Source organism: Neofelis nebulosa, chromosome 17 (assembly GCF_028018385.1).
Source record: "Neofelis nebulosa isolate mNeoNeb1 chromosome 17, mNeoNeb1.pri, whole genome shotgun sequence".
Classification (NCBI taxonomy): Eukaryota; Metazoa; Chordata; class Mammalia; order Carnivora; family Felidae; genus Neofelis; species Neofelis nebulosa.
Window position 1 is genome coordinate 3523873 of NC_080798.1, and position 13898 is coordinate 3537770.

The 13898-nt window shown below is 43.8% G+C and overlaps 1 protein-coding gene across 1 annotated transcript in view; it reads right to left on the reverse strand.

Annotated features, from left to right (window-relative positions):
• Window positions 1-318: 318 nt before the first annotated feature.
• Window positions 319-13898, reverse strand: part of NLRP2 (NLR family pyrin domain containing 2) — a 32273-nt gene continuing 18693 nt past the window's right edge. The window contains 6 exon segments of the mRNA XM_058708841.1: window positions 319-690; window positions 3637-3807; window positions 10416-10443; window positions 10446-10582; window positions 12495-12665; window positions 13008-13150. Coding sequence (XP_058564824.1) covers window positions 552-690; window positions 3637-3807; window positions 10416-10443; window positions 10446-10582; window positions 12495-12665; window positions 13008-13150 — 789 coding nt within the window. The 3' untranslated portion in view covers window positions 319-551.

The following is a 13898-nucleotide window of genomic DNA, read 5'->3' on the forward strand; positions in this document are numbered from 1 at the left end:
CTCTCTCTGCCCCTCCCCCATTCATGCTCTGTCTCTCTCTGTCCCAAAAATAAATTAAAAACGTTGAAAAAAAAATAAAAAAAAAAAAGAATGCTACAAAATATTGTAGGATTTGTAGGAGAAATACTCTTGATGAGGAAGACCTATAGACAGCTATCCATGCAGGTCAAGAAATGCCAGAGCCAGGCAGTGACTGGCAAAGTGAACGGACCGATGGGATCACAAACATTTCTGTCCCCCTTCCCTGCTGGGTTAGGTTCTCCCCAAATTAAGTATCTTGTGTCTAAGTTTGGTCAGAATCCATTAATAAACATAACCTCCTTCATGAATGCTTTCACCTTTATTTCTCTTGATAGACTCGAGATATAGACATTCCACCCATAACAGGGGTAAGTCACTTGTGTGTGCTTTATGGAAGCCAAAGGCACCCCCCCCCAAGGCTAAAAGAACATCTGGCCCCATACCTAACATCACTGAGAGGGCTCAGAGGAAGTTCCCCCATCACCTTGACAACCTCAGACTTTACTGGAGAACCAAGAACTCCAGGGGATTCAGAAAATGAAGTCATGTGAAGAAGGTCGGTTATTGTTTGGATCTTGCTTATCACTCTCAATGGTCAGTTGTGGGTCACTTTCTTGGACTTCTTTCAGCAACTTCTGGATTCGAGGATCAGATTCATCTATCCTCAACCTGGAGGTGCAGCGGGAGTGAAAAGAAGGTTTCTTGTTGCTTCAAGGAGGCTAATTCCAAATGCCCAAGAGCCTGCAAGTGTCATGCTTTAGAAGAGAGGCAGTCTTTATTGATTATTCTGTGCCGCAAAGTAGGGATCCATATTGATTTGATAGGGAACAAGAAATAATTCCAGGTTAACACTGTAATGGTTTTAAGATGCCTGCATGATCTCAGACGATTCTCATATTATTCTTGGAGAGACAGAACTAAATCACAGACATTTCCATCAATTCCAACACCTACCTACTCCACAGCTCATGTTGGCAACTTCTATTTGGTGGACCCAGGATGAGACATACACTCTTGAACCAAGTCAGTCAGACCAGACTTGTGTCTCCTTTGACATGACATTAGCTGATCACCACCTTTATTTGACCTGTGATAATAGCAGCCTCATTTGTAGGATTCACCTTTCGGTAACCAGATTCATTCACGGGCATGGGGAATAGGGTGGGGGAAAGGGAATAATTAAAGCAAAAATATGTATAAAAGTAAGAGACTGAAGATATTAGCTGCCATGTTTCTTGTTGGCATTGTAGTCCTGGTTTTCTTAGTGTGTGTGTGTGTGTGTGTGTGTATACAGGACTACAATGCCAACAAGAAACATATATGTATTTTAAGTAATCTCTATACCCAATGTGGGGCTTGCGCTCATGTCCCAAGATCAAGAGTCATATGTTCTACTGACTGAGCCAGGCAGAAACCCTTGGTTTTGCTGGCTTATTAACCAATTTTTTTGTTTTGCTGTTTAAGGATCACAACACAATCACACAACAAGGCTTCAGTTTTATGTTCTGGAGATCTAACGTACAGCTTGGTGACAGTATTACTGTATTGGGTACCTGAAATTTGCTATGATAGTAGATCTTAGGTGTTCTCACCACACACACACACACACACACACACACTCAGGTAAAACTCTATGAGGTGATGGATGTGTTAATCAGCTTGATGATGGTGATGATTTCACAATGTTTTTGTATATCAAAATCACAATCAATATAACTTTGGCTAAAGTAAGGGCCAAAATGTCCATCGATGGTGAATGGATAAAAAAGATGTGGTGTATGTATGTGTGTGTGTGTGTGTGTGTGTGTATACATATACACACATACATATATACATACACACACACACAATGGAGTATTAGTAATCAAAAAGAATGAAATCGTGCCATTTGCAACTATGTGGATGGAACCAGAGGGTATCATGCTAAGTGAAATTAGTCAGAGAAAGACAAATATCATATGACTTCACTCATATGAGAACTTTAAGATACAAAACAGATGAACATAGGGGAAGGGAAGCAAAAATAATATAAAAACAGGGAGGGGGACAAAACATAAGAGACTCTTAAAAACGGAGAACAAACAAAGGGTTACTGGAGGGATTGCGGAAGCGGGGGTGGGCTAAATAAGTAAGGGGCATTAAGGAATTTACTCCTGAAATCATTGTTGCACTATATGGTAACTAACTTCGACATAAATTAAAAAAAATAAATTAAAAAAAATATTTTCAACATGACCCTCCAAGGTCAAATGTAGTTGTGTCTACTCGTGAGTGTAGGAGGTTGGTCATGGTCTGCAGTTGAAGGACAGAAAAAGTTCCCACAGTCGACCTGTGTCTGGTCAAAAGTGTTGAAGGAATCAGAAACAGGGCGTGAGCCACAGCGGAATATATAAAGGTGTTGCTCTAAGAATGAGGTGTGATGACAGGGCCTCTTTGTCTCTAAGCCAAAGAAAAGGATTCCAGTTAGGTTAAAAGAGCATCTCAGAAGGATACGAGGTAGCTGATAAAGTCAAAGAACCAAAAGCCAAGTTCTGAACCCGGGGTCTCTGTGCCTGTCTAGGGTCTGTCACTGAACAAGAAGCCCCCATCTTGAATTGCTCCCCTTGAGATTCACAGACTCAGGAGAGCACGTCTGACTGGGTGGTCTCAAGAAACAGCTCAATGTCTTTGTGGGGGGCTTTACACTTCGATTAGAACTCACTGATACATAAAATGGGAGCTAGCTCGCCAGAAAGGGGCTAAAAACAGAAACAAACTTCAGACTCTACACGTTGCCTCTTTCGACTAGCAAGCGATCTGAGAGTCACATTAAGTAAATATTTCATCAGTTTCTCCTACATAATTATCATTTCGAGCCATCAGCTGTCTATGTTGCATCTGAGAATTTAAAGTTCCGCACGTCTGGGGGCGCCTGAGTGGCTCTGTCAGTTGAGCGTCTGACTTGGGCTCAGGTCATGATCTCACAGTTCGTAGGTTCCAGCCCCATGTCGGGCTCTGTGCTGACAGCTCAGAGCCTGGAGCCTGCTTTGGAACCTGTGTCTCCTTCTCCTCTCTGCCCCTCCCCTGCTTGCACTCTGTCTGTCTCTCTCTCTCTCAAAAATAAACTAAAAGAAAAAATTAAAGTTCCCACGCACCTAAGAATAAAGAGTTGTAGGGTTCTTTCTTGCCATGGGAGCAAGTGAACAGCACAACTCAGGGACAGCTTGCTTCGACGACCAACAGAAGACAGAAACTCATTTCATTCAATGGCGGACTCACAGCAGAGAATGTGCTCCTAAGGCGGACCCACTGCCAGACCTCTGTAACCAACACAAACTCAAGAAACCACACGAGAGTCTGATCTTCCTCACTCAACAACAGACGGCCACCATGACTCTCCCTCACTTAGAGGAGCCCCCAGAGCCAGCTTCCCGGCATCAGACTGAGTTTGAGTCTCACCTTTGACTCATCTTACTCTCCAAAGCAACAGAAGGGGCCGACGGGAGAATTATCTGGCGACTAAACATCACTGGATAAAAGATGAACGTTAGCGACTCACACGTCCCTGTGGTTTGCGCATTCCCCTGCACACCTGCTATCCCGGAGGAGACACCCTAAGGAGCAGAAGGATCATACCTGAGTGTCCGGAGGGAGGAATTCTGAAGTTTCAAGGTATTACACAGCATCTTCACTCCGCTATATCCCAAGGAATTCTGGCCTAGGTCCAGACTGATCAGGCTCTGGTTGTTGCCAAGGGCAGATGCGAGAATCTCACAGCTGAAAGGGGTGATGGCACATCCCCACAACCTGCAGGGGAGACACAAAAATTAGTTCATTCATTCAAGCAGTGTTTACGGAAACCATCCTCCGTGCCAGGCACACTCTTGAGTGTTGGGGATCCAACAGGAAACTACAGAAATCTCTTCCCTCTGAGCTCATACTAATAGGAAACAGATGTATGTAGTGTGCCATATCTGATAAGGGTTATAAAGGGTAAAGGGAGAAGCTGGGGAGGGCACTCACTACAATGGCTGAAGAGAACAAACCTTAGAGAGATCTGGAATGGGCGCTCCCCAAGCAGAGACATAGCTGTGCAAAGGCTCTGAGGTCATGTATCATTATCACATAAAACAATACCAAGGCAGCAAGATTCAATAGCAAATCAAGAGAGTGAATCAGGCAGGGTTGTAAGAGATGAAGCCACACATAACAGGGAGCCATCTCACATAGGGCCCTTAGGCCATTGTAAACTTCAGATTTTACTTGGAATGAGATGGGGAGCCACCGGGGCTTTTGAGAAGAAGCATGATGGGAGTTACATCTTACAAGTTATTCTTAGTGCTTGGCTGAAAAACTAGTGGCACTGAGAGGGCAGAATACAGACTAGGTTGAAGGCTAGACAACAACCCACACGTTATAAGTATGTGTGTGGGGTATGAGAACAGATTCTAGATATCTGGAAGAGGGTAGCAGGATTAAAACAATGTTTACTTATTTTGAGAGAGAGAGAGAGAGAGAAGAGGAGAGGGGAGGGGAGCGGAGGGGAGGGGAGGGGAGGGGTTGGGGTGGATAGAGAGAGAATCCCAAGCAGGCTCTGTACTGCCAGCACAGAGCCCAATCCAGGGCTTGATCTCCTGAACTGCAAGATCGTGACCTGAGCCGAAATCAAGAATCAGATGCTTAATGACTGAGCCACTCAGGGACCCCAGGTAGCAAGATTTTAAAAAGGCTTGGATTTGACATGTCTCTGGAGGCAAGGGAAATAAAAGCAAAAATGAACTACTGGGACCTCATCAAGATAAAAAGCTTATGCACAGCAAAGGAAACAATCAACAAAACTAAAGGGCAACCGACAGAATGGGAGAAGAAATTCTCAAATGACATATCTGATAAAGGGTTAGTATCCAAAATCTGTAAGGAACTTACCAAACTCAACACCCAAAAAAACAAATAATCCAGTGAAGAAATGGGCAGAAAACATGAATAGACACTTCTCTAAAGAAGACATCCAGATGGCCAACAGACACATGAGAAGATGCTCAACATTATTCATCACCAGGGAAATACAAATCGAAACCACAATGAGATACCCCCTCACACCTGTCAGAGTGGTTAAAATTAACAACTCAGGAAACAATAGATGTTGGTGAGGATGTGGAGAAAGGGGAACCCTCTTGAACTGTTTGTGGGAATGCAAACTGGTGCAGTCACTCTGGAAAACAGTATGGAGGTTCCTCCAAAAATTAAAAATAGAACTACCCTGTGACCCAGCAATTGCACTATTAGGAATTTTTCCAAATGATACAAAAATGCTGATTTGAAAGGACACATGCACCCCAATGTTTATAGCAGCATTATCAACAATACTCAAAGTATGGAAAGAGCCCAAATGTCCACCAATGGATGAATGGATAAAGATGTGGTGTGTATGTGTATACACACACACACACACACAATAGAGTATTACTTGGCAATCAAAAAGAATAAAATCTTGCCATTTGCAACAATGTGGATGGAACTGGAGGGTGTTATGCTAAGTGAGGTAAGTCAGAGGAAGACAGATAACATATGTTTTCACTCATATGTGGAATTTGAGAAACACAACAGATGAACATAGGAGAAGGGAAGGGAAAGTAAGACAAAAACAGAGAGAGGCAAACCCTAAGAGACTCTTAGGAATAAACTGAGGGTTGCTGGTGTGGAGGTAGGTGGGGGATGGGGTAAACAGGCGATGGGCATTAAGGAGGGCACTTTTTGGGAAGGGCACTGGGTGTTATATATGTAAGCGATGAATCATTGGGTTCTATTCCTGAAGCCAAGACTACACTGTGTGTTAACTAACTTGAACTTAAATAATAAAAAAGGCTTGGATTTGATATTTGAAAGAAAAAAAGGAATAAAGGATGATGTATGAAGGATCTCATTCCGAGCAAATAATATTATACAAAGATTCAATGTGTTTATGCATACATGAACACACACGTATGAGTTAAGGTCACGTATTTAAATTTACCCCAGGATTTGGGAGAGGCTATGAGTAATATCAAACATTTAGCATACTTCTTGGCACAGTAAATGCATATGTATTTCATTATCATAACCAACTTTCCTGATGGACATGACTTACTCCATTTCCTAAAATGTACAACCGAGATTATACCATCAGGAAGTTATGGCTGACTAGATACTTCCCTATGCCAGTAGAGCACATGGTTAGAAGAGCCCCCTCCCCATCACCGTCAACATCGTCACCTTCCTGCAAACAGGCACGTGCCATGAATCATAACAACCAGTGGTTTTCCACCTGAGATCTCTAGGATTTGTTCAGTTGGCATCCTTACCAGTGCAAACTGCAGTCATGCCGAGAGCTTTAACAATACCGTCGTCTGGGTTTTACTTGAGGAGATCCCGACTGGAGTGGTCTGAGGTACAGCCTGGGTGGGTGTTGGCATTCTCAAACCTGCAAGCATTTTTCTACTACTCAGTAGAGGCTGAACACCATGACTTATCGTCTTGTGCTGTAGAGGTCAGAAAACTGGTTACCATTTGGGGGTCCTTCACAGGTAGGGTTCCAGACCCCAGTGCATCTGACTGAAGGTACCTCACTCATGTGGAATTGTGAGACAGAACTGAATTGAGGCCATTTATCTGCCGGTGGAGGCAACATGTCAAATCCCTACCTCTCTGGAGGCTGGGAGCTGGGGCACCGGTGACTGTCTCTCCATGCCTTAGGCATTGCATCCTCAAAATGCTTCACTGGTGTCCTTTGGATGGCTTACACTAGAGAGTATTCCTTTAACCACACTAGTGACTTTTCTTCCCCAGATTTACTGACGAATAATTGACGAATAAAAGTTGTATGTATTTGGGGCGCCTGGGTGGCGCAGTCGGTTAAGCGTCCGACTTCAGCCAGGTCACAATCTCGCGGTCCGTGAGTTCGAGCCCCGCGTCAGGCTCTGGGCTGATGGCTCGGAGCCTGGAGCCTGTTTCCGATTCTGTGTCTCCCTCTCTCTCTGCCCCTCCCCCGTTCATGCTCTGTCTCTCTCTGTCCCAAAAATAAATAAAAAACGTTGAAAAAAAAAAAAAAGTTGTATGTATTTAAGGTATACGATGTGATGATTTAATATACACTGAGAAATGATCAACAGTCGAGTTAATTACTACATCTGTCAGCTCTCACATAGTTGTTTTTTTTTTTTTTTGAGAACACTAGATTTGCTGAGAGTAGATCTTATTTCTTATTGTCAAAATATAGAAGTTTCTGGAGATTTTCTTTAATCCTTGTTGACATATAATTGACACAAAACATCGTGTAAGTTTAAGGTGTGCAATGTGCTGATTTGGCACGTTAATATATTACAACATGATTACCACTGTAGTGTTAGCTGATACCCCCATCCTGACATATTCACTTCTTTTTTTGGGGAGAACATTTAAGATCTATTCTTTTTTAAAATTTTATTTTTATTTTGGAGAGAGAGAGAGCACACAAGCAGGGGAGGGGCAGGGGAGAGAGAGAGAAAGAGGGAAAGAGTGGGGGAGAGAGAGAGAGAGACAGAGAGAGAGAGAGAGAGAGAGAGAGAGAGAGAGAGAAAGAGAAAAGATAGAAAAGGTGGGGGGAGAGAGAATATCTTACGCAGGCTCCATGCTCAGTGTTAGGCAGATTGGCTCAATCCTACGATCCTGGGATCATGACCTGAGCTGAAATCAAGAGCTGGATGCTCAACTAAATAAGCCACCCAGGCGCCCCCTAAGATCTGTTCTTTTAAATGCCTGTTAACTATAGAGAACACACTGATGGTCACCAGAGAGGAGGTGGGTGGGGGGACAGAATAAATAAGGGATGGGATGAAGGAGGGCGCTTGTGTGGTGAACACCAGATGTTATATGGAATTATGGCATCACTATATTGTGCACCTGAAACTAATATTACACTATGTTAACTATACTGGAATTAGAAAAAAATCTATGTTAGCAAATTTCAAGTATATTACACAGTATTATTAGCTATAATCTCCATGCTATAACGTTAGATGTCTGAAACTTATTCGTTTTTTTTTTTAAATTATTTATTTTGAGAGAGGGAGAGAGAGAATGAACAAAAGCAGGGGGAGGGGCAGAGAGAGAGAGGGAGAGAGAATCCCAAGCAGGCTCTGCACCATCAGTGTAGAGCCTGATGAGGGGCTTGAACTTCCCAACCGTGAGATCATGACCTGAGCAGAGATCCAGTCAGATGCTTAACTGACTGTGCCACCAGGTGTCCCGGAACTTCTTCATCTTCTGGCTGGAAGTCTGTATGCTTCCCTCAGCACCTCCCCATTTCCCCCACCCCTCAGCCCCTGGTAACTATCACTCTACTTTTTGCTTCTATGAGCTCAGCTCTTTTAGATTCCACATATAAGTGATGTCTTTGTCTTATTTTACTTAGCCTACTAGCCTCGAGTTTCATCCGTGTTATCTCAAATGGCAGGATTTCCTCCTTTATCATGGCTAATATTCCATTGTGTATACATATCTCACTTCTTCTTTATCTAATCCTCTGTTGATGGACACTTACGTTGTTTCCCATCTTGACTATTGTGAATAATGCTTCCACAAACATGGAGGTGCAGATACCTTTTCAAGACCTCATTTCCATTTCCTTTGGATATATATCCAGAAGTGGGATTCCATATGATACATCAATTTTTAGCTTTTTGAGGACTCTTCTTACTGTTTTCCATATGGCTGTACATTCCTACCAACGGTGCAAAAACATTCCCTTTTGTCCACATCCTCGCCAATATTTGTTACCTGTGTTCTTTTCGATGACAACCATACTGAAAGGTATGAAGTGATATCTCATGTGGATTTGATTTCCATTTCCCTGATAATTAGTGCTGTTGAACAGTCTCTCACCTACCTGTTGGCCATTTGTCTGTCTGATTTGGAAAAAGTCTATTTAGGTCCCATTAAAAAAAGTTGAGTTGTAGAAGTTCCTTATCTATCTTGGATATTAATCCCTTATCAGATATGTGGTTTGTAAATATTTTTCTGTAGGTTGTCGTTCATTTTGTTGACTGTTTCCTTTGGTAGACACAAGATTTTTAGTTTGATGAAGCCCCACTTGTTTATTTTTGCTTTTGCTGCTGGTACTTTTTGGCATCATATATACAAAATCATTGCCAAGGCCAATGTCAAAGAGCTTTTGCCCTATGTTTTCTTCTAGGAATTTTACAGTTTTGTGTCCTAAGTCTTTAATCCATTTTGAGTTTATATTTTTTTAATTTAAAAATTTTGGGGGGCACCTCGGTGTCTTAGTCGGTTAAGCGTCTGACTTTGGTTCAGGTCATGATCTCATGGTTAGTAAGCTCGAGCTCCATGTTGGGCTCTGGGCTGACAGCTGGATCTTGTTTTGGATTCTGTGTCTCCCTCTCTCTCTGCCCCTCTCTCGGTTCCTCTCTCTCTCTCAAAAATAAACAAACATTAAAAAATTTATTTATTCATTTATTTTTGAGAGAGAGTCAGAGTGCGACTGGGGGAAGGGCAGAGAGAGGGTGACACAGAATCTGAAGCAGGTTCCAGGCTCCAAACTGTCAGCCCGATGCGGGGCTTGAACCCACGAATGGTGAGATCATGATGCTTAACTGACTGAGCTCCCAGGTGCCCCATTTTGATATAATTTTTGTGTATCGTGTATGGGTTCAATTTCATTCTTTTGCATGTGGATATCCAGGGTTTTTTTTAACCCTATTTACTGATGAAATCATGCCTTCCCCATTGAGTACCCGTGCCCTTGTCAAAGATCAGTTGACCATGGGGCGCCTGGGTGGCGCAGTCGGTTAAGCGTCCGACTTCAGCCAGGTCACAATCTCGCGGTCCGTGAGTTCGAGCCCCGCGTCAGGCTCTGGGCTGATGGCTCGGAGCCTGGAGCCTGTTTCCGATTCTGTGTCTCCCTCTCTCTCTGCCCCTCCCCCGTTCATGCTCTGTCTCTCTCTGTCCCAAAAATAAATAAAAAACGTTGAAAAAAAAAATTAAAAAAAAAAAAAAAAAAGATCAGTTGACCGTATATATGGGAGGGGTATTTCTGGGCTGTCTATTCTGTCCTTTTGGTCTATGTATCTGTTTTTATGCCAATACCATACTGTTTTGATACCACAGTTTTGTAATATAGTTTGAAACCAGGAAGTGTGATGCCTCCAGCTTTGTTGTTCTTTGTGAGAACTGATTTGGCTATTTGGAGTCTTTTGTGGATGCCTACAAATTTGGGGATTTAAAAACAAAAGTTGTGAAAACTGCTATCTTACTTTTTCTTTTTTTTAATAATTAGATTTGTTCCAATCTCTTACACTAGAGCTGGCGGCGGGGGGGGGGGGGGATTGCTACACTGTTTTATTTCAGATACAGATTAAAATTTAAAAAAAAACATAACTTACCATAGACATTTGAGGTTACACATTGGCTCAAAGCCTCACACAGAAACTTCAGTCCAGTAATTCCTATGTGATTCAGCCCCAGATCCAAGTGCGTAAGGCTTGAATTTTGCTGGAGAAGTGTTGACAGATGATGGCAGCCATTGCTGCTTATGCTGCAGTACCAAAGCCTAGAAATCAATCACACGGAGAAAATGAACTCTGTGAGTCCTCCCTGGTGAGATGCACCAAAGCCAGGACTGTCGACCTCAAGCCATAGGTTGTACACAAGCTAGCAGACAATGAGATGTGGAAATGACATCACGGATGGAGTCACAATTACTACAAAAGTGATTACATAGGCTGCCCCCCCACCCCACCCCCACTCCAACACATGCAAAGGTGTCTACATCCTAATCCCTGTTCCCTGTGAATACGTCACATGTAAAGGAGACTCTGCGGGTGCCATTAAGCTAAGGATGTGGAGATGGGGAGATTACCCAGGTGGGCCAATGTAATCACAAGTATCCTTATAAAGAAGGAGCATGAGAGTCATAGCCAGGAGGGGGAGGGATAAGAGGGACAGAAGGACATTTGAAGACACTATGCTGCTGGCTTTGAACATGAAGGAAGGGGCCTTTAGGAACATGCAGGTGCCTTTAGAAGCTGGAAGAGGCCAGGAAATGGATCCTTCCTTGGAGACCTCAGAAGGAACACCACCTTGCAGACACCTTGATTTTAGCTCAGTGAAATTCATTTTGGACCTCTGGCCTCTAGAACTTTAAGACAATGAGCTTGTGTTGTTCTAAGCCTCTTCGTTTGTGACAATTCATTACAGAAACAATTAGAAAACAGTCTTGTGATACATCCAGGGATGTGCAGTCATAGACAGCCTTTGAGAGGAACCAACATACACCTCTTAGGCTTGGAGATTTGTGAACTGATAGAAACTCCCAGGACTATGGAGTAACAGAGGAAGACCCCAGCAAGACAGACACATGAAATTAAGCTCTGACAACTTAGTAAAGTGGGGGCATGGCTCACAAAACAGAAACAGATGAGGTCCAGAAAGAAGATTTGACCTATATTTTCTGAGAGTCAAATAACTCCACCTACACCCAGTTGCAGATAGAACTTATGTTACATGTTATCAAAAACATTCATTTAAAAAACCCAAACACAGGCATGTGGGTGGCTCATTCGGTTAAGCATCCAACTTTGATTCAGGTCATGACCTCACGGTTTATGGGTTCGAGCCCTGCGTCAGGCTCTGTGCTGACAGCTCAGATTGTGGAGACTGCTTCGAATTCTGTGTCTCCCTCTTTCTCTTTGCCCCTCCCCCATGTGTGCTCTGTCTCTCAAAAATGAATAAACATTAAAAAAATTTTTTAAAGGTTAAAGAAAACCTCAAACAAACCTTGAAACCAGTGACATCCCCCAAATCCCTATAGATTATTGACACTGTATCTTGTATTTTTTCTTTTTTTAAAAAAAATGTTTATTTTTGAAGGAGAGAGAGAGAGAGACGGAGTGTGAATGGGGGAGAGGCAGAGAGAGAGGGAGACACAGAATCCAAAGCAGGCTCCAGGCTCTGAGCTGTCAGCACAGAGCCTGACGTGGGGCTTGAACTCACGGACCGGGAGATCATGACCTGAGCCGAAGTCAGACGCTTAACTGACTGAGCCACCCAGGTGCCCCATATTTTTTTCTTTTTTTTTGTTTTTTTAAATGTTTATTTTTGAAGGGAGAGAGAGAGACAGAGTGTGACTGGGGGAGAGGCAGAGAGAGAGGGAGACACAGAATCCGAAGCAGGCTCCAGGCTCTGAGATGTCAGCACAGAGCCCGATGCGGGGCTCAAATTCATGAACCGTGAGGTCATGACCTGAGCTGCAGTCAGACGCTTAACCGACTGAGCCACCCAGGCTCAGTATTTTTTTTTTTTCCCTACTTGTATTTTTTTTTTTTTTTTGGTATTTTTTTCCTACTACTGGGTCTCATCAGATCTAACCGTCAGCATCATACTTGGGGGAATTAGCGAATGCTTGCATCTGTGTTACTTGAATCCAGGATACACGAATGCACATACACGCAGTATAGACTTACACCAGCGTCTGTAGTTGACAGTCCGGGTAACTCAAGCCCTCGCACAGAAGTTTCACCCCTCCATTTCCGAGAGCGTTCTTTGCCAGGCACAGGTGTGTCAGACTCTGGTTGACGATCAAAGCGGAGGAGAGCTCCTTGCAACAGGCTTCTGTAAGGTGACAGTTTTCCAGCCTGCCAAAGCGCCATACAAGCAGTAAGACGGTGAAGACATTTCCGAAGCCCGATTTTCTTGGCCATCCCCAAAGGCTCGGGGTCCCAGCTGTATACAGCTCTTGTTGGGAATCCACTTCCTCTCTCATCCTGTGGTTAATCCTCACAGCCATGAAGGACCAGGAGTGAGAGAAGAAAATGCACGAGCCACCCGCCTGGGACCAGAAGCGGAAACCAGGTATCTACATCAGGGGGAAGTCCCATATGGGTCGCCCAGCAAATCCAGGTGTTGCCAGTGCTGTTCCCCATTGTGGCCCCAGACCCAGTGTGGAGATGCTCCACGGGAACGGAGGCGGCACTTACGACAGCCTCTGCAGGAAGCGCCTGGGGTGTCTCAGAGTCTTGCACAGCAACCTGGCACTCTCATCTGTAAGCTCATTTGCTGTCAGGTTGAGGCATGTGAGGGACTGGTTGATCTCGAGGGAGGACGAGAGATGGGCCCATTGCTGAGCAGAAAGGGGAACAAGTCGTTCTTGAGAACCAAACCCTGGATAACGGTCTCTAGTTGTGCCCCTCATGCCACTCCATCACGTCACGTCCTGGACTTAATTGTGTGGAGCAGCCTCTAAGTGTGGCCCCCGGGCCAGCCGCATCATCATCATCACCTGGTAAGCAGTTAGAAATGCAAGTCCTCAGACGCTCTGGATGCAGAATCCACTGATTTCTGTTTTAGGGGGTCCTGACCCACCTGGGAGATTCCTGGGCCACATACCCAGAAGTTGCTTCAGAAGATCTGGGTGAGATCCAAGAATCTGGATTTTAACAAGTTCCTAGGCGATGAAGCTGCTGCTGGTCTGGAGACCACAAGTTGAGAACTATTTATTTGGAAATCCAATCAATCAAACATATCAGGCAACAAGTCGCCCATACCCTGTTCCTGGAGAGAGAGATGCTTACCATGGACAAATGGAACTTCACCGGGGCATTACGTGTATTGTGGCCTTTGGAGTGGGGTTTCTTACAAAGAAAAATCCCAGTTCTGCCATTTACAGTATATGAAACGGTGGCCAAGTTACTGAACTTCATCAAACCTCATTTCCATCTTTAAGTTGAAAATAAGTCCTACCCTCATGCTGAGTGTTGATTAAGGTTGGTAATTCACAGGAAGTGCTAAGTGGACTGTATATCATATAGCTAAAACTTACTAAAATCCAACAAAAACACTTTTTCTCTTAGAGTGTGTATTCTCATAGA